At 46.3% G+C, this 27,378-nt stretch overlaps 1 protein-coding gene across 16 annotated transcripts in view; it reads left to right on the top strand.

Annotated features, from left to right (window-relative positions):
- The window catches only part of KTN1 (kinectin 1), a 467,921-nt gene that overhangs the window by 263,060 nt on the left and 177,483 nt on the right, over nt 1-27,378 (top strand). For all 16 annotated transcript variants that reach the window (XM_086937462.1, XM_086937458.1, XM_086937457.1 and 13 more), the window contains exon 21: nt 26,825-26,862. In XM_086937462.1, the coding sequence (XP_086793588.1) occupies nt 26,825-26,862 (38 nt within the window). The remainder of the gene's footprint in view (nt 1-26,824; nt 26,863-27,378) is intronic.

Here is a 27,378-nt window from a genome sequence, read left to right as displayed (position 1 = left end):
CCCTATCCGTGACAGTGCCTCAATCCATGTTAGGATTCCATTCTCAAATTGTTGTCAATATGGGGCTTCCCTAGCAATGTTCTCTCTTTTGTCCCAAATGAGTCAAGATAACAAATAGTTATATATATATATATATATATATATATATATATGTGTATATATATATATATGTGTATATATGTGTATATATATATATATATATATATATATATATATATATATATATATATATATAATATAGTTTGCTTTGATGGGGCAACTCCACATTGTGTGCATGAAGGTGTCTTTCTGTCTACAGCCTGTGAGGCAAGTGCTATTTTCAATGTAATTGTATGTGTGATGCACAGTCTTTAGTAAACTATATATTCCATAATATTTTAATTGGACCAAGAACAACCGGTAGCTCACTCTAGGGTGCATCGGTGGCTCTTCCAACTACCCTCCCTCCCAAGTAGCCATGTTGGTCTCCCAGTAGGACTTGAGAATTACTAGCCTTTTTAACTGTTTATTAATGTTTCGATTGTTAATGAGAAGTATTCCTAGCTATACTACACTCCTAAAGCATGCCTTCTAATGGTGACTCACCTGGAATAACTCTGATGTATGAGCCCAAAGCCTGTTTGAGCCTTAATTAATTAAATGTCTGTGATTTGCCCAATAAGTATTTTGTATGCAGTTGTGCAAATATTAAGTCTCAACTCAGTGTGGATCTGCCAGTTTTACCATTAATTGGATCTTCTAAGATTAATTGCAATACTTTGGTTCCCGCCTATAGTGAGTGATGTTTTGAACAGCAGTCACCATTCCATGCTGTTCCACTTAGGTATTTTACTTTATAATTTCTGCCAATTCTGTTTATTCCATTTATCCAAGGAGGCTAACGCCCATTCATTCACTACCAATGGTTGAGCTTCTTCCTTTTATTTCCTTACATTGGGTAAAGCAAATCCACCTTTAAATGTATTTTTCTGTAGTGCCCACCACGCTAGTCTGAAGGCACCTTTCTTCCAAATCAGTGACCTTACCACACACTCTAGGCCATTGACGAAGTAATACGAAATGACACATGGAAAATTTTATAGAATATATAGGACTCAGGGAAGGGCAATCATTTTGTACAGAACCTTTTGCACTATTGATCAGAGAGGGAGTTTCTTCCAGTGGAAATGTTATGTATACTTTCATCAATCTGGATATTGTATAAAATGTACTTTGATTTGATGATGCGCATAGCCTCAAGTATTTTTAAAAAAGTGTATATTCTGAAAAGCGTCAACTTTAATGGTGGGGGACCATTTGCTCCAACAGCTAGGTCTTCATCAATTAGTATGAAATCCAGTATATCTCCAATACTGTCCCAGTGTACCCATCAAATCATTTGGGTCTGCTATGTATTACATGATATCATCGGTGTAGAAGCATATCCGCTAGTTTCAAATACTGCACCATTTTCAGTATGTAATCATGGCGTTTCCACCATTCTATTCTTCCAGTGGTTGTCACCAAGTCAAATAATATCAGGAACAGCAAACCTTTGTCTCTGGATCCTCTGTGTATTGTGATTCCATTTACCCTCATCTTGGCCAGCTATGCACTGTACAGTATCTTAACTCTGCCCCATTTTTCCACTACAAAAAAATCAGAAGGGACATGAGATCGAATCAAAGGTCTTCTTTGTATCCCACGTCGCTGAGCAATTTTTTGTGTGCCCCTCCTCCCCTCAAGTGAAGGGTATATTGTCATGGAGTCTACACATGCTACACTGGGTTGACCTACCAGACACAAATCTAGATTTGTCTGGATGAATAAATTGATGGAGAACCAGGATCAGCCTGTTCCCAGGTATTTTAGCTTGTATTTTGTGGTTTGCTAACCCATGGAGATGAGGCAGTAAAAGGACCAGTCTTCTTTTATTTGTACTCCGGAGATCAAATCTATGGATGCTGTCCTTCCGATCTATTGCTAATATAACATCATCCCTTAATTATAGGAATATACCTAATAAATCTGCTTTGTAACGATATTTGCAGCCTTTTTGTAGGATTCTCCTGGTAGGCTATTGGGTCTGGGTGCCTTACCCGATTTGAAGCTGCCTGAGATTGATGTTTTTGAGGTTGATGGTCTTCTCTAGTTAGGACTTTTGGTCTACCATGAGTTGCACAGCTGAAAAGACCTATACAACTCATATCAGTTCCACAGGCCAGCCTTCTTTCATATAACTTCTCGAAATGATCAACAAAGGCTTCCTCTACTTAACAATAACCCATCATGTATTTTAACTTCACAGTGTGTACATGCTTTGCAAGACAACCTTTTGTCTGGACTTTTCTCTATACCTTGAATGCATGAATGCTTAGAAAATGTGAAGGGTGTTGTTGAGACCAAAGACTTCCCTCCCCTATTCCGCCATCATCCTCCTACATACATACTTGCTTGGCACAGAAAGCACAACAGTTATTTGTCAATAATGTATTGTGTAATTCCTTTTGTACTTGCAGGAGTCTTAGTAGCAGATGAACACCTACATTAAGTCATATCATTGGCTATAGAAGGCACCAACATTGGGTAATATTTGAACAGTTAGATTGTTCTTTGTTGCCAAGCTTGGCTTATAATCTTGGGGTCTTAACCCAGCATTAAGACGTGAATTCTGGATTTAGCCTTTTTAGTAATGAGGCCGATTTATCTTGTAGCCAAAGTCCTACCTAGTTTTGTCCACTATCATCAGCCTCCTACATCCTTGGCAGAGCATTCATCAGTAATGTCATATATATTCTTACTTTTTGCATGCCGATGTCTCATTGATTTTACTTCAGGCTTATATATTTGGACTCTTTCTAGTTCTAGGATCTCTCTGTCTAGGTCCTTCAGTCTTTTTTCTTTTCCCTGAACCAACAGTGCTTGGTATGAAATGGCACCTCATAACTGGTTTGTGGGGCTTCAGTTTTGTTGTGGCACTAGTCACAAAAACATTTCCTTTAAATTAATTCTGTTATGAGGCTGTTAATCTCTTCCAATCTTGTGTTTGGTCCGGTGTGGAGTATATATTCACCACTCCTTTAGTTTTATGAGATGACAGAATCACAATTATGTTATGTATGTTTCTAAAGCACATTATCAGCCACAAGAGTATCTTGGCAGCGAGCAGGTATGTTTGCCTAGCCCTTCTTGAGGTAGGTTTCTTAATTAAAAAGCCAGAGCCTCAGCTTCTTGTGGAATTCAAGAAGAGAGGAGGAGACTCCGAAGTGGAGTTAGGAGGCTGTTCCACACTTTAGGAGCGACATAAAAGAATGTCCGTCCTTCCTCGTCTGGTTCTGTGTATGTGTGGGATGTGTGCGAGTTGGGTCTTGCAGAACACAGGTGTCTGGGTGGTTGGTTGAAGGAAATGCAACTGTTCAGGTTGGTGTGGCTTAAGTTGTGTAGTGCTTTGAATGTGTGTAAGGAGTTTGAAATGAGCATGTTTGTTTATCTACAGCCAGTGGTACTCCCTGAAGTGTGGTCTGATGAGAGTTCTGTGCGAAAGGTTGAGGATGAGCCTGGCTGCTAAGATCTGGATGGTTTGTAGTCTTCTTGTGAGTTATTTGGTGATCTGGAGTTGACTGGGAACCATTTGAAGATTGTCCTCTGTATCTTCAGATGTGGAAGAAGGAGGGCGTTTACTTGTGTGGTCATATCTATTCAATTAAAAAATGTATTAAAGATTTGGAACTCCTAGGAGGTCCACAAAAAAAAACAAGCTTATTATTACGAGTAATAAAACATTACAAGCTCAATCCACTAAGCATCATATACTTATCAGCAACCTGCATTAGGTTGGCTACATTTCCTTTAAATAAAAACAGACAATATTGTCAATCACGGAACATAAAATACTTGAGGTTTACAACATTACATATCCTGGGATAGACATTGGAAAGCTGCCAGTTCGTAAACAGAATACATTCAAAAATTTAATTTCAGCTAAAAAATCTATTTAGAATTAGCAGCAGGAAAAGGGGAGTAACAGAACATCTCCTAAAAAATGTGAAGGGCAGTATAAATAAGTTGGGTCATATGCGGGAAAGTCCAAAGTTCAAATACAACTTAAATGTTCAAATTGTAATTAGCAGCAAGAAAAGGATAGCTAAGCATATCCAGACCTGTGCAAAAGAGCAATTCATTAGCAACCAGTTCTTGTGCAAGATACGACCTGAGAACCACTTCAATTAAAATTTGAGGTTAGCAACAAGAGCATAGTTTGCTGTAGGTAATTTATTCTTAGGTTCTGTAGTAGGGGATCTCTGTGTATAGTCATAATCTAGTGAATAGTCCCGCCCATGTGCGTGGACCCCGGAGCAATCAAAAATAATCTCTTACAGTGTCAAAAAATGCAGAAATGCATAGACACTTAAGAGAGAATTTAAAGACAGATAATGCAGCCTAAAAAGGCTACACTGTCCAGTACTTCAACTAGAAATTCCACCATAAAATCCACAAAAACAGCAAAGCCTGTACAGATTTCCCTTGCTTCACCAGCAAGATCCCTCAGGAATGATAGAGAGAAGAACCTGGACAGACAAGCCCCATAGGCTGCCATTATGTGGCTTAAACAGGATACTGTGCCTTTAAGGAAACCTTCCAGAAGCTTCTCCCAGTATCCCAGAATGCATAGCAGGTCCAACTTACTTTCAGTTCTTTTTTCCGGCTCCTGCAAGCAGGACCCTGGAGCATTGAGCTCTCCCTTTTTAGGGTTTTTGTTGGTGTTTTTTACACTAATTTCGATTTTGTGTACTTTTAAAGTACTTTGGTGTCTTCTTCTTGGTCTTTTGCACACTTTAGTTGTCTATAATGCCTGCATTATTTGACAAATGTCCGAGGTGCTCCAGGAAGAAGGCCAAGTCAGACCCCCATGAGGTCTGTATCCTCTGCCTTCCTTCTTCCCACATACCAGAGGAGTGTGAGATCTGCCGTGGGTTCACTGGCAGGACCCTGAGGGACAGGATGAAAATCAGACTTCAGGGACTCGAGGAGAGAAGGATGAAGGCACAAGGTGGGTCTGGTGGGGCTTCTTCTGCCCATGCTGAGGCCTCTGGGGGGCTCCCCAGGGGCAGGAAGTCCAGCAAACGTCATCTGTCTCCGTCTGGGTCGGTGGCTCCTACCACGACGTCGAGAGGAATGACTGCTATCTGTTCCCCTTCTCCCCAGGGCTCTGGGTCGAGACGACGTCGGCCGTCGACGTCGAGGGATGTGGACAGGCCGCCGTCGAAGTCTCCAGTGGCTGCTTCATCGTCGTCGACGTCGGTGTCGACGTCGAGTGATCGCAGTCGTGTGGCCCGGCGTCGGCGCTCGTCGTCGAGACGACACCGCCGGCCGCCGTCGGCGAAGAGGAGGCGATCGGCGTCGAGGGGCTCCTCGGCGTCGGGGCATGGACGGTCGCCGTGGAGGCACATAAGGTCGCCGTGGAGGCACAGAAGGTTGCCGTCTAGGCACAGGAGGTCGACGTCGAGGCATCGACGGCGCAGGAGGTCGACGTCGAGGCATGGACGATCGACGTCGAGGCGAAAGAGACGTGCGACGTCGAGGTTGTCTCGCTCGACGTCGAGGAAGCGCAATTCGACCCCGAGGGGACGGCGCTCGCCGTCGGGTCGCCGTTCTCCGACTCCCAAGAAGCGCGGAAGGAGCGCTGCCGCCAGGAGTCGCTCTGGCAAGCGTCAGGAGGCTGTGGATGACTCTCCTAGGTCCCATCCTAGTGAGGGGGGAGGTTCACCGGGTTCAGCGCACTCTGCTGTGTTCACCCAGACTAGGCCGAAGTCGGTTACTCCTCCTCCTCCTCCCCTACCAAGAGGGCCTCGTCCTCGGTCCCCTACTCCACCACCACTGCCACCTCTACCACCTCCTCAGGATCCTCCGTTGGAGAAGCCTCCTCCAGTACCTCCGAGGACCTATTCGTTGCCAAGGTTCCCTACTCCTCCTAAAGGGACTCCTCGGCCGGGGGCGCCACCCAGACTTAAGTCTCCTGCCCCGGTAGCTCCGGCAGGGCGGCCTAAGCCCAGGAGGTCGCGATCTCGCTCTGGGCAGAGAGGGAGAGAGCGCAGTCGGCACCGTTCCTCTACGAGATCGAGGCGGCGCCACAGGAGGCGAGAGTCGCGGTCCCGCACGGATTCCTCCGGGACCAGATCTTTCTCCCCAACGTTGTCGGACTCGCCAGGGACAAGGGTGTCCCCAGTGGACGATATCAGTACCTTTCAGGACGTACTCTTGAGGGGGGCGGCGAAGCTCGGGATCACGGTGACGGCTCCAACACCTACGACGTCCGTGATCTTTGAGACGCTTCACAAGAGGCACCTGTCCCGCCCTCTTCTGCCGCTCGTGCCAGGTTTGGAGGAACCAGCAAAGGAACTGTTCCTTACGCCTGCAACTACGAAGGCCGCTCCGTCCCGCCTTCTTAAGAAGTACAGGGCTCCGGACTCTGACCCGGCGTTTCTGAGAACTGACCCGATGCCAGACTCCGTGATTGTGACGGCGGCAAGGAAGCAGCACTCGACCTCCCCGTCTTCTACTGTTCCTCCGGATAAGGAAAGTCGTTGGATCGACTCCAATGGGAGAAAGGCCTGTGGGACGGCCTCTACGTCCATGAAGGCCGCTAGCGACACGGCCCTGCTGGGACGTTATGATCGGGCGCTGTGGGAGTCCCTACAACAGTTTGCGGATCTCCTTCCGAAGGATCGGAGGGAGGATTTCCTGGAAGTCCTGAAGGAGGGGATGCTGGTATCCAACCAAGTCATCAGCGCGGCTGCTGATGCCTCATTGCTTTCGGCCCATGGTTATTGTCATGGGATTAATCAGAGACGCCATACCTGGCTTAGACTGACGTCCCTCAAGCCGGAGGCACAGCAGAGAGTTGCTAATCTGCCCTTCTCGGGGGAGACCCTCTTCGGGAAGCACGCGGACGATGAAATGGCCCGCATGAAGGCGGAGGCGGAGACCTTGACGGCGGTGGGCTTGGAGAAGCCCAAGGACAAGAAGAGCTACCGCCCGTTCCAGAGGAGGTTCGGGGCGCAGGGCCGAGGGCGAGGACAGGCTGCGGGTCAGCAACAGCAGCAACAGCAGCAGTACCGCCGGCCCTTCCAAAAGCGCCAGAAGGGTAGGGGAGGCCAACAACCCTCTACCGCGAACAAGGGCGCAGCAGGGTCTCGACCCTGAGCTGTTACTTCCCCCTCGTCCGTTACCCGCTCCGGTGAGGGGGAAGCATTCAATCTTTTCTGGCAGAGTGGAGAAAAATTACTCGGGACAAGTGGGTGCTGAATATTGTTTGCAATGGATACAGTCTTCGGTTCATCAGCCCTCCTCCAGCGATCCCTCCGGTCAGCTCGCAGTATTAACTGCGCGAGCTCCAGGCGGAGGCCGATATCCTGTTAAGGAAAAGGGCGATAGAAGACGTACCTCTGTCTCAGAGAGGAAGAGGTCTGTACTCCCGATTCTTTCTGGTCCGCAAGAAGGACAAGAACGAGTTCAGGCCCATTCTGGATTTGCGACAGGCAAACAAGTGGATTCGCAGAGAAAAGTTCTGCATGCTGTCGTTGCATCAGATTTATCCTCAGCTGCAACGGGGAGACTGGCTGTGTGCCATAGACCTACAGGATGCTTACTTCCATGTGCCCATTGCACACAAACACCGGAAGTTCCTGCGATTCCAAGTCGGCGCCAATCACTATCAATACACAGTGTTGCCGTTCGGACTGAAGTCTGCACCCAGAATATTCTCGAAGTGCATGGCGGTGGTGGCCGCACACCTGCGGAAGAACAAGGTGTTTGTCTACCCGTACCTGGACGATTGGTTGATCAAGGCCTCCTCCTTCTCGGAAGCTCAAGCGCACTTCTAGAAGACGTGCGTTCTCTTGAACAAGCTGGGGTTGCACATCAACATGTCCAAGTCTGTCCCGACTCCGGTCCAGTGCATACAGTACTTGGGAGCCTCAATCGATACGCTGTCAGCAAGCGTGTCTCCTTCGGAGGAGCGACAGCGATCGATCCTTCGGAAGGCTCAGGCTCTTATGACCGCTCCATCTACAACAGTGAGGACGGTGTCTTCTCTACTGGGGTCGATGGCCTCTTGTATCTTCCTCACTCCCCATGCAAGACTTCACATGAGACCTCTGCAGGAGTGTTTGGAGGACCAGTGGGACCAGAGGAAAGTATCTTGGGACGACAAGATACGACTGCCTCTGCATGCTCTTCAGTCTCTGAAGTGGTGGTGTTCAGCGGAGAATCTCCTCAGAGGGGTTCCCTTCCACAAGGACATTCCTACTCAGACGATCGTGACGGATGCTTCTCTCCACGGCTGGGGAGCGCATTCGGGAGACTTACAGATTCAAGGTGCGTGGTCTCCGATGGAGTCCACTTATCACATCAATTTCCTGGAACTCAGAGCTGTTCACTAGGCGCTGAAGGCCTTTCATCCGTCCTTCCGGACCAACTCTCTGCTTGTACAGACGGACAATACTACCACGATGTATTACCTCAACAAGCAGGGGGGGTCGAGGTCGCGCACCCTGTCTCGGGAGGCGCAGACGATCTGGCATTGGCTTCTGGCAAGAGGATTGACGATAACGGCCACCCATCTGCCAGGTGTGCAGAATGTTCAGGCGGACGCACTGAGCAGACTGATTCAGGAAAACCACGAATGGGTCATAAACGACGACGTGCTAGGAGAAGTCTTCGAAAGGTGGGGGACTCCAGACGTAGATCTGTTCGCCACCGCCGAAAACAGCAAATGCCGAGACTTCGCCTCCAGGTACTACCAGCAAGGGACGCTGGGGAATGCACTCTGGATCAACTGGTCGAACAGCTTTGTGTACGCTTTTCCACCCATTCCCCTGATTCCAGCGGTGCTGATCAAGCTGTCCCAATCCAGGGCGCGGATGATCCTGATTGCCCCGGAATGGCCCAGGCAGTGGTGGTTCACGGACCTTCTACACCGGTCTCTCCTTCCGCACATACGGCTGCCGTGCAGGCCGGACCTTCTCACGAAGTTCGGGGGGCAGATGTTGCACCCGAACCTCTCCTCTTTGAGTTTGGCGGCATGGCTCCTGAGATAGTGCAATATGGCCATTTGAATCTCCCAGACGATTGCATGGACATACTGAAGGAGGCTAAGCGACCTTCCACTAGGACTTCCTATGCTTACAAGTGGAAGAGGTTCTGTATCTGGTGCAAGTCTAAGAACTATGACCCAACGACATGCAAGGAAGACGTCATCCTTCCTTATCTTCTACATTTGGCGCGGTCTGGCCTTAACGTTCATTCCATTAAGGTTCATCTCGCTGCCTTGACTGCCTACAGGAAATGCCCTTCACAGACTTCCTTCTTCCAGATCCCTGTGGTCAAAGATTTCTTGGAAGGCTTGAAGAAAGTGTTCCCTCCTGTCAGGCTTCCTTCGCCTTCATGGGATTTGAATGTGGTGCTGTCCAGATTGATGAAGGAGCCTTTTGAGCCTATTCATAAGGCTTCGTTGCAGCACCTGTCCTGGAAGGCGGCGTTCCTCGTGGCCATTACATCGGCCCGCAGGGTGAGTGAAATTCAGGCGTTGTGTTGTCAAGAACCTTATACTGTATTTCATGCTGCTAAGGTTGTTATGCGTACTCACCCTAAATTTCTTACCAAGGTTATTTATGATTTTCATATCAACCAGACTATAACTTTGCCTACGTTTTTTCAGAATCCTTCATCTCCAGCGGAAAGGTCTTTACATTCCCTGGATGTCAGGAGGGTGTTGAAATTTTATCTGGATAAAACCAAGGATATTCGTAGGTCAGACCAATTATTTGTCAATTATAGATCTGTCAGGACGGGTTTTGCTACCTCTAAACAGTCCATCTCTAGGTGGATTGTGTCCTGCATACAGCTGTGTTACCAAAAAGCTAATAAGACCTTAGGGGGTAAGCCTAAGGCTCATTCCACCAGAGGTAAAGCTGCCACGACAGCTTTACTCCGTAGTGTTCCGATTGCAGAGATCTGCAAGGCGGCCACTTGGAAGTCGGTTCATACCTTTGCTAAGCATTACTGCCTGGACACTGATGCCAGGGCAGACGCTCAGGTTGGGCGGCTTCGCTGCGGAATTTATTCGCACTATAGTGGTTGTTTCTGTTTCTCCACCGCCACCAGTTGGAGTTCTATCGTGAGGTGTTTTTGCTGAAGATCACCACTTCTGTCCTATCAGTGTTGAGTTTGAGACAGTTGGTTTTCATCCAATTAGTGACTTCAGTAATGCGGTCGGTGAACTTGTGTTTTGTGTTGGGGGTCTTGTCCAAGAGTATGATTTGCGTGTTGTCGGTGTAGGAGAGGATGTTGGTGTCGTGTATGGATGATGTTGGCCAGAGGGATCATGTATATGTTGAAGAGGGTGGGGCTGACTGGTAAACCTCAAGACACTCCGCAGATGAGTTTGTGGGTTCCAAGTAGTAAGGTGCCTGGCTGACCGTTTGTGTTATGTCCGTTAAGAAGGAACAGATCCAACGGAAAGTGGGTCCTTGGATACCAATCTTGTGCTGGCACCTGATAAGGATATGGAGCGAGACTGTGTCAAATGCCGCAGAGAGGTCCATGAGAATGAGGTTTGCCGTGCCTCCTCTATCAAGCATCATGTTTGTGTCTGTGGCAGCAATGACTGATGTTTCTGTACTGTGGTTGGGCCTAAATCCGGACTGCTTGGCGTTGAGGAGCTAATGGTTGCAGAGAGAGGTGGTCGGTGAGGCATTGGCTGTTGAGTTTCTCCAAGACCTCTGTAAGGGTATGGTAAAAGGGAAATGGGTCGGTAGTTGGAAAGTGTAGCTGGGTCAGTGGTGGCTTCTTGAGCAGTGGCATGACATTGGCATGTTTCTAGGTTACCAGGAATCTAGTGGAGTCAATAGTGGCATTGAGGAGGAGTGTTAGTACTTCGCTGACAGGTAGGAGTACTTTGAAGGTGTGGGGAGAGCAAGGTTCAGATGAGGCAGTCATGAGAGTGATCAGATGTGGAATCTATGTGCCCGAGCGCTTGTAATGAAGAAATAGTCGATCCTTGAATAGTTGTTCTGTGCCCAAAAGTAAAAGGTTATCTTACTTCCATTTGAGCCCCTCCATATTTCAAATAGACCCATGGCCTGTTTGAATTAGCCCAGACTAGTAGGGGCTGTTCTTCAAGAATATAGTCTCACATATCTCTTTATTGAGATATACATCGCCATATTAAACCCTCCTCTTAGTAGAAGCATTGTCTGTGGAGATTTGCCACTAATTCAGCTAGAGAGTTTAACATGGAATATTATAAGCTGGGTGGGACATGAACAGTAACAGTAGTTTCTGATGGATACCTCTGTCTGCAGAATTCTCACATTTTGAAAATCTTCAGGCACCTGAGGGGCACTGACTCCATATCCTACTAGGAGCAATGAGTCACTCACCCCAGTGCACCAACGTCTGTTCCCTCATTTCTGCACCCTCCAGTGTGGCTCCGGAGCTACCTTCCTTGTTTCCGTTTCTTTAGTGCCTATTAGGAACGATTTCGCTAACTAATGTTTCTAGGTAAACTTCACCTCTCAAGATATCTGGGTTTAAACTCAATTGCAACAGGCAAAAATCCATTTTGGACCTGCATGAGGTCTGCCTGTGATGCTTGGCATAAAGGCATGACTATGTCATATGAATAGTGCTGTAAATAAAAGGCTTTTAAAGACCAAATATTTTATAGCGGATGCCCATGATAACTGTCTGTCTCAATGCTGTTCCGGCTCGAGATTGTGACCTCCCTTTTGGACTCGCTTCTCACCTTCCACAAAGCCCTGCAAAGAAATATGGATCAAACGGGAGAAGAGGACACATGGAGGAGATTCTTATTAATGGTGGTCGAGGCCTAAATATAAGTCTACTCCGCTTTCAGAGGAGTCGTCCTCAGAGGCTGAGTTAGTTGACATCACTCCTACCCAGAGGACTGCCTATGATGCAATCACCTGCAATAATTCTAAGGCCCTTACCTGTCCCCCTGCTGCCAGTGCTATTCATGGCATCTGGGTCTTATTCAGAGTTTCTGGTGCTTGGAATTCCTTCGAATTCCTCCATGCAATGATGGGGATGTTCTTGTGTGCATTGGGACCTTTTGGGGGCTCCTCTTGTGGTACTGTTGGTAGGTCTTCCCCTGGATCAATTATTTCTAATGATGCACAGGGAACACCTCCGGCGCAAAGACCGACGCAGATACCAATAGACCTGAAGCCACCTTGCCCCACTAAGGCGAACACCTACCACAACAAGACCAATATTATCAGAGCTTTTCTTGAGGTCCAGGAGAAAGGCCCAGATCATAGTAGAGGAGGAAAGATGTAGGGATGAAGAGAGATGCCTCATCTCGCCATCATTACTTTCAAACAATGCGCAATATCTTTGCCTCTGACTCCGATTACAACACAATGATAGACGAGCAGCCAATTTTCTGCCTCCCCTTTCATCTGACACTGTAATATTTAGCCCTGCAGAATGCAAGAGAGCTGTACACCTAACTTGATATACACATTGACCCACCCTCGAGGATCGACCCTATGGGAAGTGATCTCTTTTCATAGCAACCATAGGAAGGCATCTGATGTTTTGGCAATTCTTTTTCCAACTGTGGAATACCAGTTAAATATCCTCCATGGAGGTCTATGGGACATGGTGACAGTGGCCCATGATGCCTCTCAGCAAGTTGTTAGGGCTTGACTAGCCATTGCAGTTACCTCCTGAGTGGCCTTCCGTAGACATGCAGGGCTTAGTTTGACTGATTTCTTAGGAGATATCCAAGTGGCATTCATGGATATGCCTTTCAGTGGAGACTGTCTTTGGGGACAAAGTTGACACCACCTTGGAAAGGTTTGTGCGTCAATTCGACAGCAAAAATTATAGGCAGTTCAGAAAATGTTGCCGCTGTCCAATGGTATTTTATTTTTGACCACACCAATCCTCCCAGCCTTCCCAGCGGCAGAATCATTTGTTCCACCAGTATAATGGCCGAGGCAAAGAAAAGAACCGTCAAACACTGCAAGCCTCCTCCTCTTCTTCTCCTGCATCATCTGGGAAGCAGCCTTAGTTTCCTATCAAAGGTGTATGTGCAACCCTTGGGAGGATGGGTATCTTCCTATCTGAAGGCCTGGAAGGCTATAACTTTGGATCAATGCGTTTTTCGGATTGTAGAAAGGCGATACACCCTCCTTGTCCAGCAGTCCCGTCTTTAAATCAATCCCCCCGCCACAGTCTGTTCAGCAGCCTTGCTTCACAAAAGAGCTGTGAAATAACTTGGTACTGTTATATTCCATATAGGTACCTTATATAGAAGCAGGTAATATCACACATACATACATACATAACGGTTCTAAGGCACTGTTCGAATCTCACACATTATGCATGAGGGTTCTTGGAAGCACAGTAGGACTAACAGCAGTACTGACATCTCCTGTATAATATCTCTGTATAAAGTTCAGGGCCGACATCATCCTTTAGGCCGACACAGTAACACAGCAAGATAGGACCCCTGGGGAGACCTATGGGTATATATACATCATGTCTTGCTTATAGAGACAGAGGAGACTGACTTCCCGGCTGATACACTGATCAGAGACGCAGAGGTTCCTGGATGCAGACGCTCCAGCTAGCAGTGATTAAACATCCCTTGCGAGGTGTCCAATTCGAGACCTGGACGGGGTCCCATATTCTCTCATTCTCAGGTATGGGGGTGGACTAGATCCTAGAGGGATTCTTGGTATAACACCTACACAGATGCTAGGTACATCTAGTTAGTGAGGCATGGTAGGAGTATGCGTTTATTATCCTGTATTTTATGTATTTGTATATATTTATGATTATTGTAAGATGATAGAGCTATACCATCCTTTTACTTTCTTAGTGTTCCTGATCATATATTTCTGCTACTGTCTAATGGTTGTTGCAGCTCATATATTCTACACTGGGTAACAACTGTTCAATAAATACTTATTGAAACGCCCAGTCTGTTTATTCTGTGTATCTCTGAGACAATCTAAGTGAGCATGAGTGACTGAGCGAAAAGTTGTATATTGTTTCCACGATTCTGAGGGATCAGGGTTGTCCTGTTCTGAGGTTGCCAGAATCTATTCTCTCTCCGATAAGAGGAGATTCTAGTGGCACTGTGAGCTAGCTGATACAGACCGTCTAACGTATCCGGTGGGGGTGCACAGAATCAGTCTGCCACCAAACCCCTAGTTTGTTATCCAAAACGTGTAGATCCTGTACAGGTAATATAGGAACTACACGACCGTTCCAGATCTGGAAAATGGATAGTGTTGCTACTCTGGGAACTTCATTGTTTCTAAGAAGGATGGCTGGTTTAGTCCAATCCTAGACCTCAAGTTTTTAAACTTTTACCTTTGCAAGGAAAATTTTACTGTTGAGACAGTGGTCCAGGTTCTTCTTGTCCTTCGATTTGCAGGAGATGTATTTTTACTTACCGATCCTTTAATTGCACAGTAAGTACCCGCAGTTTGTGGTAAGGTCTAGTCACTACCAGTTTATGGCCCTCCTACTCTGACACCTCTGCTTTTTATCAACATGATGGCATTGGTAGAGGCTCATCAGAGAAGGTCAAGGATCTCCACATTCCCACACCTGGGTGACTGGCTGCTCAAAGCCAGGTTGGAGAGATGGCGTAGCATCATCTGCACATACTACAGTCACTGCTATTCGACTTGGGCTTTTACATTAATGTGCCCACATCTCACAGCCCTGAGTCCTCGCAGCCCCTTTTGGTCATAAGTGTAAAAAAGAAAAACACAAGACAGCAGGCTTTTCAATCTGTGTACCCAGGATCTTGAACAAGAATCCCTGTATCCATCAGGACAGCCCCAATGCTGCTCCAAGTCAGGAAGGAGTTGAATGCTCATCTCCTATGAAGAATATTACATCACAATCTTCTCTTACTCATTTATTTTGCTAGTCTTTGTCCGTGTACAGCACTCTGCTGCCTTTTGGCTAGGTGTATGCTATGGAAATGCCATATACATACATACATATAGACATACATACATATATAGAGACATTACTGGACCCAGTGACTGGATATCTGCACTCAATATCACTGATAGGCCTGAGTGTTAGGAGATTAGTGTAATTGCACCATTATTTCTCTTGATCGCAGCTGAGCAGGTATGTTCGTCCACCTAGGCTCCACAGTGCACTGTATTTCTTCTGTCACTGGGGTGCCTGGATGAAAGAATGAGAAGGTGCTGGTTGTGCCCAGAAACAAGTACGCTTTTCAGGCCTGATGGAGAGGGGGCATCTGCCAGGCTGTATGCTAGAAACGGGTCAAAGGTGGTCGCACCAAATGGATGCGTCTGAAGTCTAGAGGGAGTCCAAGTCCAGAGAGAGCATCCGCCAAGGTAGAAGTCAGATGCAGGACAGAGGTGGGTGCTGACTAGGTCACTTCAAACAACCCAAAAAGACAGGCACCCAGAAAAGATGCACCAGCCACAGCTGAAGGCTAAGGACAGAGCAACTGACTTCTGCCTAGTTTTGGAGGTAGAACTCAATCCAGCCACTTGGGCTCATGTACATTCAGTTTCTGGTGTGGCTTTGAGCGCTGTTTGAATGGGAGGGCAACGGAAGGGGTGATAAGTCTATGAATCAGCCTTTAATCTAGAGGCATCTTCAGCTAGAATGTCTGTAATCACTGTGTCACTATATCTCCTGAGTTTCTATTAACAGCAGGTGCAGATGAAGGGTTTTCTTCTTTAGAATTAGCCTATGTTTTGTTCAAGGAGAAAGGAGCATGGATGGGGGTTCACACTCACAGTAAACCTGCCATCTTCCTTGGGCTCAGGTAAAACAGCCACTACCTCATAGCCTGAGGAATAGATGGAGTGATACACAAATCTGTATCTTCCACAACCAATAAAGTGGAAAATATTTTTTGGTGGGTCCATCTTTGATGGGAATTACATCTGTGCCGTACTAGATAGCATTGGTTTAATTGCTCCTTTTAGTTCTGCTACAAAGGCCATTGATATTGCATGTTCTGCAGTTCAGATATCTTGTGTAATTGTGTGATGTCACCTTACCTCATTTCAACCCCTGCCATTTTAACACTCAGCAAAATATGAACCTGCCCCATAAACACAACATCTCCCCCCCCCCTGCCCCCCCCCCCCCCCCCACACACACACACAATAGAACTGTGGGCCCAGAACTGCCCACCACACCTCAATGCATGGTGTTTCTGTCACCCAACTTGGAAATGCAACTAACCTGGGGTGAAATTATTGCTTCAGTGACAATAATAGCAAATTAATAATAATGAGCAGGAGGAGTAACATTGTTTCCTTTCGCGTGTTTTTTTGGGTTCACCCCTTTTGTGCAATCTAAATCCTAACCGAGTTTACCATCCCACTGTCTTATGTTATCTATAGCTTATAAACCAAAGCTATGTCTCATAAGTACTTGATTAACCACGATTAGTTGTTAAATCTCCAATCTATAAGTTCAACCCACTAGGATTGAGGGCTGCTCATTCTCCTACTACCAGAAATTGATAGAAGAGATCATAATGTTTCATGTGATAGCATCAGCTGGCTTCTTCTGTGCCTAGGTGTGTAGGCTCTTGCAATGTCTCTGCACTTGCTTTGCCTTTCGTATCATATCATTAGAGTCCCTAGACTTTGATTCTTTGTGGAGCTGCAAAGTTGTTAGCAAAGGATGGTGTGGGACCCTGCGCAGTAAATCTGTCTCTGCTGTTTTTGGATCTGAACAGAACTTCAGGTCTCCTTATAAATGCTCCCACAAAGGGATCACAGAGAGACAGTCCAAGTTTCAAGTTTCTCTACCTAACAAAATGTGAAATGTATTGTGTGTAAAATAAATTTGTGTATGTCACATTTGATGTTAACGATCAGATGATTGCCCCCCCCCCCAATGTAGTGTACAGTGCTCCATTGCGTCCTAGCTACGTACATTCCTACATACATACATTCAGCGGGGTCCCTCAGCATCAGGATGTACAAACTGACCCGCATCATTTTGACAACATGGATTGGCACTTATATTTGGAGCTAGTTCTACAAAATATTTCCCCGTTGGGGCATGCCTTTTTTGTCCTATTTCGTCCTTTTTTCCAAATGTTGAAAACTGTCTCCCACCTTTTGCTCCCTTTATTTTCCTCCTAAAGGATCTCTTGGAGACTTTCTTTGGTGGATTTCGACCTGTTGTGCATGTTTCCATCATTGCCTTTGAACCCACATGTCCTGAGGAATGTGAGGTGAGTGTGAGTGCAAGTCATGCTTCCGGCCCGTACTTTTAGGGTCTGACACTCCGAACACCTGACACTCTGCATCTTCCCCCCTCTTCGGATCCACCTTTGCGAGGCCCTTCAGTCCTACTAGTTGTACCGTGAAGGGCTGTTTAACCCCTTCACTGCGGCGGCTATTCCGCCGCAGTGCTAAGGGGGAGGGCGGTGCTGGTGACGGAACCGCTCCGTCACCAGCATCGGTTGCGCTGTGCTCATGATGGCGCGGTTCCGTCACGGCCCCGCCCGTTCAATAAAACGCGCCGCGCAGGCGCGGCGGCAGGGCCATGACGGAACCGCTCCGTCATCAGCACAGCGCCACCGCAGCTGATGACGGAGCGGTTCCGTTTATCAGCAGGGGAGGGGTTAAAAACAGGACCGCAAATCCCTCCTGATAATGTAGTTGAAATAATCTATTCTGGCTGCTCCACAAAACCAGGGCGCTGTTTTCTACAGACCTACTGTTCATGGTCTTTGGAGGGAGTGATGCCAGCCAATCTGCAGCGCAGAAGAGCATTGTCCTGTGGATTGCATCCTGCTGTACTGTTCAGGGGACACACCCTCCATAAAGTGTTTATTCTTACCCCACCAGAGCTAAAGGAATCTGTCTGGTATTATGGAGACATTGACCTGTATGGGAAACTTGTAAGGTGTCTAGGAGCGGTGGTCCACTTGCATTCTCCAGCAGGTATGCTATTGAGGCTTCATCCTAAATTAAGGAACAATTTAGCATGTTATTTCTGAGGAGCCTGTTTGTTGACATCTTTGTTGAATCAATCCCAAGGTGGAGAATGGGTGACAGCCTGAACATTAGCGTAGGATAAAGTTATCTTAATATTAACTTTCTTACACTTAGTCTGTAACAGTTATCTCACTGTCAACATCAGAGCAACAGCTCAGTCTTTAAAGGTACTTGGCTTTTCTTTATTAAGGCAAATTGGTACATATATGCACATCCACTGGGTTAAGCAATCCCACATGCTTAGTAGATGGTGGGCACTGCTCTATTATCAGCAATCAAAGCTGTTTCTGGTCCAGCCACTGGATGGTAAGAACAGTTGTAACTTCAGATGAACTATTGTTTAATTTGTTGTGTGCGCTTCAATAGACGAGCTAATTAGCTCAGTTCTCTCATTTAAATGTGGATCACCATTATACCCCTGTCCAGTGTCAGTTTTCAATTATCTTAGTCAAGCCATCAGTCCCCCACTATTCACTTCTCTTAATTCTGCTCGAGAAAGAGGAATTGTTGTCTTTTTACTAAATGCCACCGTTATTAAGGAAACCAGGAACCATGCCTGCAAAATTGAAAAAGGATAACCCTATTTCATTATTGCCATTTGTATATTACGTTTCTAGTGGGACATGTTCCAAAAACAACAGTTTGACTATCTCCAAATTAATAGGTACTTAGCTAACGCACCAGTGTGTTTACCCGAACCCACAATGCCAAAACAATATGTTCAAGGCATATGAGCAGCAGATTACACACTATGAATAGATGGCCACCTAGTGTTGTGCCTGGATGTTTGCAGTTTGCTTTGTTGTCGGACAAGACGGAGGTCCTCATCCTGGGCCCCTCTCCCTCCGCCTGGGACGACTCCTGGTGGCCTCCCGCCCTGGGCACCGCACCCAAACCGACAGACCATGCACGCAACCTGGGCTTCATCCTGGACTCCTCCCTCTCCATGACCAGGCAAGTCAACAACGTCTCCTCGGCATGCTTCAACATCCTACGCATGCTACGGAAGATCTTCTGGTGGATCCCCACCGAGACCAGGAAGACCGTCACCCAGGCCCTCGTCACCAGCCGACTGGACTACGGCAACGCCCTCTACGCCGGGACCACCGCCAAGCTCCAGAAGAGACTCCAGCGGATCCAGAACGCCTCAGCCAGACTCATCCTCGACATCCCACGAACCAGCCACATCTCCGGACATCTGCGAGACCTTCACTGGCTCCCCGTCAACAAAAGAATCACCTTCCGCCTCCTCACCCACGCACACAAAGCCCTACACGACCAAGGCCCGAGCTACCTCAACAGCCGAGTCAACTTCTACGCTCCCAAACGCCACCTCCGATCAGCCAACCACGCCCTCGCCGCCGTCCCCCGCATCCGAAGAGCGACTACAGGAGGAAGGTCCTTCTCCCACCTGGCCGCCAAGACCTGGAACTCCCTCCCGACCGACCTGCGCCTGACCCAAGACCACCTCTCCTTCAGGAAGAAGCTGAAGACCTGGCTGTTCGAGCAGTAGCGGCTCCCCCCCCCCCAGCGCCTTGAGACCCCACGGGTATGTAGCGCGCTTTATAAGTGTCACTGATTGATTGATCACTGATTGATTGTAGAAAAGTCTTTGGAAGTCACAGGATAGGTGACTCCTCCTTTGGATGATACTGCGCATGGGTATCGGCTCCATCCCCAGATAGTTTTTTCCGCCACCGGATGGGTTTCCAGCGCTCCGTGTTGGAACAGATTTTCTTTGGCGCGCAATCCTCACGAACTTACAGAAATTCCAGACGATGCTACTTTTCAACACCGAAGACTTCGATTCCGGTCGTCGTCGACGGCCTTCGGGCCTAACTAGGCCTCGACTCCAGCTCATGGATAGGATGCAATTTAAAAAGTGTCCTCAATGTGGTTCGAAGTTTCCCCACACCGACCTTCATGAAGTGTGTAACCTTTGCCTCTCCCCGGAGCACAAGGACAAAATCTGCTCCGCTTGTGCCTCTTTCCGCTCCAAAAAGACTATCCGGGACCGAAGAGCGAGGAGAACAATGGCTCGATCTTCAGCTTCGATTCCGGACGACATCTTTGAAGAAGGCGTCAAAGTTCCAGAACAACACAACGTCGACAGCAATTCCGAGGCAGAAGACTCCAAAGTCAAGGACATCACTCCAGCACAGCGGGTCGTAAGTAAGACCGACCCTTCCTCGACACACCCAAAGAAGGCCCCGGTCACACCCTCGCCCTCGGGTGCACACCGACAAACTGCTTCTACTGCCCCACCTTCGGACCCGGCTAATAAGCTAATTAAGCCTTCATGCGACTTTGGCTCGAGTCGGCCTTCGCACGGTGCTGGCGTACACTTACCGGCACCGAAAAAGACAACTTCACCGGCTATGCCGACATCCAAACCATTGGCGCTGAAACATATTACTACTCCTTCGGCACCGAAACCCAGGTCGGAACCAAGCAAACCCGCTTCGGATTCGAAAAAACTACCGGATCCCAAAAATATACCGGAGCCGAAAAAATCCTTGGAACCAAAAAAAGCTTCGGAGCCAAAAGACTCCTGCTTCTCCGGTTAAAGACATTGCCAAAAAAACGAAACAAACAGATTTGGTGCCGAAACCTTCCTCCGCACCAAAAGATCGGCCTCCTGCAGAGGACTTACTTTATCCAGACCCCCCTGCTCAGAAGACTCTAGCTAAAGATCCAATCACTGGACAGCTAATTTTGGCTTAAAAAAAGCGACCACTGGACACACCAGCTCCAGCTCCGCATTCAAAGAAGGACATGGCTCCCTCTCCCTTAAGACTGCCTTCCCCTCCGCTTTCACCTGTGCCATCACCACATCCTCCCATACCACAACATTCCCCAGCATCCTCGATCATACCAGACGATGACAACAGGGATGATAGCTCTGACGATATGGGGGGGTAACATACCTGATCCAGCTACTCCTACAGGATCACCTGACCCGTGGGATGATTTTAACACCCCAGAGGTCCCAAATGTCCCTCAGGATGACATATACCTTCAAGACCTTCCTCACCAGAAGACACTATGGGTTTCAATCAATTAATTCACAGAGCTGCGCAATATCATGGGGTAGACATGCATACAGACCCTGTAGATAAAGACTTCCTAATGGATACCTTTCATAATGCACAAAGGTCCTCATCCATTTTACCAATGCTTAAAGGAGTGATCAAGCATGCTCCTGAAGTCTTCAAGGACCCAGTCAGAACTCTGGTCATTAACCCTCATATAGAGAACAAATATAAAGCTGCCCCCTCAGACCCAGCATACATTAAAGACCAGTACCACTAGACTCACTTGTAGTTTCCAATGCACGCAAGAGAGCAAACTCACAAACATCAGGTGAAGCTCCACCACCAGATAAAGAGTCTAAGCTACTTGACGCATCAGGGAAAAGAACGGCGTCTCAAGCAGCAAACATGTGCGTATCGCCACTACACAGGCATTATTAGCCAGATACGACAGGGCAAATCATGACTAAATAGAATCATTAATGAGACACCTCTGATAAGTACAAGGATAGAGCAAATTAGCTTTTCCAAGAGGGGAAAAATATTACAAACGCTTCTATTCGATGTGCACTTGATGTAGCAGATACTGCCTCTAGGGCAATTAACACCAGCGTTTTATTACATAGACATGCCTGGCTACGCATATCAGGGTTCAAACCTGAATTACAAAGTGCCATTCTTAATCAACCCTTTGATGAGCAACACCTATTCGGACCTAACGTAGATGTATCACTTGAAAAAATGAAAAAGGATACAGATCCGCCAAATCTATGGGAGCCCTGCAGTCGCAGGCTCCCAGACGTTCATTTCGTCGCTCATCCTATCAAGGTGCCACCAGGGGATACTCTTCAGACACAGCTTCAACCTCGTACAAAACCCCTACACAGTCCACTTACAGCAAGGGCTACCAAAGGGGTGGTTACAGGGGTAACAATAACAAAGGCAGAAGTAAAAATAACAACTCCTGCTCTGCCTCTACCCCTGCCCAATGACTCCCTTCCCTGTCCCATTCCACTCCTGTCGGGGGAAGACTTCAACAATACCTGCCAGCTTTGGAAAGCATCACATCAGACAGGTGGGTGCTCCAACTAATTCAGTCAGGTTACTGTCTAGAACTAACATCCACCCCCCAAACATACCACCCAAGCAGCGTCCAATGTCGCAAGAACATTTAACACTGCTCAGACAGGAGGTAATATCCCTCCTGCAAAAAAATGCAATAGAATTAGTTCCAGAGCATCAGAAAAACAAAGGAGTATACTCCCTATATTTCCTAATGCCAAAGAAGGACGGATCTCTAAGACCCATCCTAGACCTCAGACCGCTAAACATTTACATAAAGTCGGATCATTTTCATATGGTCACACTCCAGCAAGTCCTTCCACTTCTGGTACTAATTGACTTCCTTGTCACTCTAGATCTCAAGGACGCCTACTTCCATATTCCCATCCACACAGCGCACAGAAAATATCTCAGATTTGTACTAGACGGGCAGCACTACCAGTTCAAAGTGCTCCCATTCGGAGACACAACAGCGCCAAGGGTGTTTACCAAATGCCTAGCAGTAGTAGCAGCACACTTAAGAAGACAACATATTCATGTCTTCCCATATCTAGACGACTGGCTCATAAAAGCCAGCTCATACAGCCAGTGTGTACAACACACTCACGCTACTATTCAACTGCTTTACGACTTGGGATTCACAGTAAATCACACCAAATCGCATCTGCAACGCTCGCACATACAACAGTGTCTCGGCGCTACAATAATCACCCAACTAACACTAGCTTATCCCTCTCCAGCCAGGATAACAAGTGTACAAACTCTCCTAACAAAATTCAAACCGCAACACTCGCTACCAGCTCGAGTGTTCATGCAGCTCATAGGAATGATGGCATCTTGCACATTTGTAGTACCTCACGCAAGACTGCAAATGCGTCCACTTCAAGAGTGCCTAGCACACCAGTGGAACCAGGCTCAAGGTCAACTAACGTACCTAGTGTTGGTAGATGGTCGGACTCCTCGTTCTCTGCAATGGTGGGACACCAAAAACCTTTCCAAAGGGCGACCGTTTTTAGAGCCAGTTCCTCAAATAGTCATGACAGCGGACGCATCGCTCTCCGGCTGGGGAGCTCACCTACTTCATCACACCATGCAAGGCAGGTGGACACCGCAACAGAAGTTACTCCACATCAACCATTTGGAGTTGCTAGCTGTGTTTCTAGCCCTAAAAACATTTCAAATTCAAGTGTCAGGCAAAGCTATTTTAGTCCGCACAGACAATATGACAGCCATGTACTACATAAACGAACAAGGGGGAACGCACTCTCTGCAGCTCTCTGTTAGCACAACAGATATGGAGATGGGCTATACCACTAAAGATCTTCCTCTTAGCCCAACACGTCCCAGGAGTACAAAACACTATGGCAGATCTGCTAAGTCGACAAATACAGCAGATCCACGAGTGGGAACTTCATCCGCAAGTTCTTCATCCGTTCTTTCAAATGTGGGGACAACCTCAGATAGACCTCTTTGCCACCCACGAAAACGCAAAATGCCCAAACTTTGCCGCCAGATACCCACACCCATTTTCCAAAGGCAATGCGATATGGATGAACTGGTCAAAACTATTTGCGTACGCTTTTCCTCCTCTCCCACTACTTCCGTTAGTGGTACGCAAACTACAACAACATTCACTGACGCTCATTCTAGTCGCTCCAACTTTGGCCAGACAACCATGGTACACCACGCTGTTGCAGATGTCTGTAGTACCACACCAAAAACTAAACCAATCTCCACGCCTATTAATACTGAACCATGGAGAGATCAGACACCCAGACCCAGCTCAGCTCAACCTAGCGATCTGGATCCTGAGGTCATAGTTTAGTTACCTCAACCTTCCTCCAGAATGTATGAAGGTTATCAAAGAAGCTAGGCGCCCCTCTACTAGAGCATGTTATGCTGCTAAGTGGAAACGGTTTGTCATATACTGCCAAAACAACCAAATAAATCCTTTAGACGTGTCTATTCAACACATCATAGGATATCTATTACACCTTCAAAAGTGTAATTTAGCCTATACATCTATCAGACTACACCTCGATGCCATTGCAGCATACTTACAAAATAGACAACATCTATCTCTTTTTAAAGTACCAGCTATAAAAGCTTTCATGGAAGGACTCAAAAGAATAATTCCTCCCAGAACGCCACCTTCACCAGTGTGGAACTTAAACATTGTTCTCACAAGGTTAATGGGACCTCCCTCTGAACCATTACATAAATGTGAATTGCAATTCCTAACCTGGAAAGTAGCTTTCCTAGTAGCAATTACTTCTCTCAGGAGGGTTAGTGAACTACAAGCACTTACCATTCAAGAACCTTTTCTGCAAATGCATCATAACAAAGTGGTTCTTCGTACTAATCCTAAATTCCTTCCTAAAGTCATTTCACCATTCCATCTAAATCAATCAGTTGAGCTACCCGTATTTTTCTCGCAGCCTCAAACAGTCTCAGAAAGAGCTCTACACACATTAGATGTCAAAAGAGCATTACTGTACTACATCGAAAGGACACAAACTTTTCGTAAAACAAAACCACTTTTTGTGTCTCTTTCACCGCCACATAAAGGCAACCCCATATCAAAATCCGGGATCGCTAGGTGGATTGTTAAATGCATACAAATATGTTACCACAAAGCCAAACGTACATTAACAATTTCTCCAAAAGCCCATTCTACAAGGAAAATAGGGGCTTCAATGGCATTCTTAGGGAACATTCCCCTAGATGATATATGCAAAGCAGCTACATGGCTTACACCGCACACATTCACAAAGCATTACTGTGGAGATGTGCCAACTAAACAAGCCACTGTGGGCCAGGCTGTACTAAAAACACTGTTTCAAACAACTGCAACAGATACTGGTGGTCGCCGCTAGGTGTGGGTACTGCTATACAATCTATGCATAGTGTGTAATCTGCAGCTCATATGCCTCGAACGGAAAATGCTACTTACCAGTATGCATCTGTTCTTGGCATGTAGAGCTGCAGAGTTACACACGCCCCCGCCCCCCCCGGCTACCTTTATCTGTTCCAGTATTATCTTAATTAGATACAAATCACATGGACATCACTACCTCTTGTACAGCTCCATCACTTCCCTAATGGCGAAAAACAATCTGGGGATTGAGCCGATGCCCATGCGCAGTATCATCCAAAGGAGGAGTCGCCTATCCCGTGACTTCCAAAGACTTTTTAACAACAACAAAAAACTGCAAAAATCCGGGCCCAACAGTATGTGGCCATCTATGCATAGTGTGTAACTCTGCAGCTCTACATGCCAAGAACAGATGCATACTGGTAAGTAGCATTTTCCTTCTGTTAATTCCCGATGATTTGATATATGGCCTTGATTTGTCTCGCATAAATGCCCTGATCAAGCTGGCTCTCTCTGCCGCTTTCGACATACGGTTGACCATTACATTCCTTTTAGGCTGTATAATGCATAAGGCATTGTGGGGTCTTCAGATCAGTGGCTTAAATCTTTTTTGTCCTGCTGCTTCCAAGCAGTAAAGTTTATGTACTCTGTAGTCATAGAAAGGTACCTGTGACCTGTGGGGTACACCAGGGATCTTTGCTAACTCTACTTTTGTTCAACATATGTGTAGTGCTATTAGGAGAAACACTTTTGGAGTAAGGCGTTTGATCATACATACATGCTAATGACACTCAGATTTTACTTCGCCTTGGTAACACGCCTTCCTCCCACCTTGAATTCCAACAAAATATGTTTTTTTATATCACATTGAAGTGGAAGCAACAAACTCAAGCTGAGCTTGGAGAATCTACCATCACTGTTCAAATATCTGAAGGGTTCATCAGTAAATGTAGTCAGCTACTTTTGATAGTTCACATTTCTGCAGTTGTCTCCTCATATACCTTTCACATTCGAATGTTAGGTTCTTATCTTCTGATGGCAAGCATATGGCTCTGACTGCTTTAATGAGCTCTTATCTAGACTATGCTAACTCCCTGTATTTGGGATACCCGAAGTTCTGTAGTGTACAAATGGTAAAGTACATAGTAGTCAGGTTGGTGGCAGAAGCATCTTGTTTTGTTCACAGAAGTATGATTTTGCAGAAGCTACATTGGCTTCCAGTGAGTCAACAAATAATTTCAAGATTCATCAAGAGACACGTCGGCTTTTTCAAAGGGTGCCTATGAAGCTATTATCCTGGGATGACTCTCCACCCCTCATCAGCGAATTTATTAATGTTCCCAATATTATGCCAGACGACAGGCAACAGTATATTTTTATTCTATGCTGCAAAGCTGTGGCAATCCCTTCAAGATAGCCTACTTATGGAACAATGATTACATTGATTTAGATTTCCGTTGAAACTTTGGTTTTTGAACAAGCCTTCTTGACTTATAGTGAATTGTCTTTGATATTTAACTGGATTCTTCCCTAATGCGAAGTGCCTAGGGATCCTCGAAGTACACTCAATAAATACGTACTAACATAACCTAACAGGGTATCAGTACATGTAGGTAAATAATGTGAGAGAATCTATGAACCAGGAGTTACTGAGTCAGCATAAAGATAACTTTATCCTTTTTTCCTAAAAGCGATGCCATGTATGATGTAACTTGTTATTTAAAAAACAAAAGAACACTGCATAGTGAAAAGTCCTTATTAGATTTTTTTTTTTAAAACAACTGTTTAGTGATCATTTGCTCAATTTGTATTTCCAGGCTTCCCGCAAATCTTTAATCGAAGAGCTTAAAGAAGTGTAAGTATTCAACCTTTCTTCAATGTTGTCTTCAAGAATCTCATCATTTTTAGATTGCTCACCTTTTGCTCTCAAATTTCTTTACTTTCTTGCTTGACTGCATCTATTGTAGGGAGCAGTACTTTATTAGTTATGAAGTACTCTATTAACTCAACAATACAAAGTTCACTAGAAATGGTTATGTTGTATTATATTGTTATTTATGGAATTTTAATTATTTAATTTTGGAATTTATAAAGCTGACAAATAGACAAAGGGTGTCCAGGGCATTGCGGAAAACAATCTAAGACTTTCAAAAACTACTGAAAGAATAACTAGGTCTTGAGCTGTATTCCAAAAGCTGTCAACTTGGTTTGACTTTGTCAATGAAAAGGAGAAGAGTCCACAGGAAAGGCATAGAATCTACCTCGTTGGTATGACTCTTTTAGCCTTGAGAGCCTTGAGGAATTGAGCAGAGGATGACTGAAAAGGGTGTTGAGATGGGTGAGAAATTGAGTAGTTAACGAACAGTCGAGT

Source organism: Lissotriton vulgaris, chromosome 9, assembly GCF_964263255.1.
Source record: "Lissotriton vulgaris chromosome 9, aLisVul1.2, whole genome shotgun sequence".
Classification (NCBI taxonomy): Eukaryota; Metazoa; Chordata; class Amphibia; order Caudata; family Salamandridae; genus Lissotriton; species Lissotriton vulgaris.
Note: the sequence above shows the minus strand (reverse complement) of the source record. Positions and strands in the feature narration are given on the sequence as shown.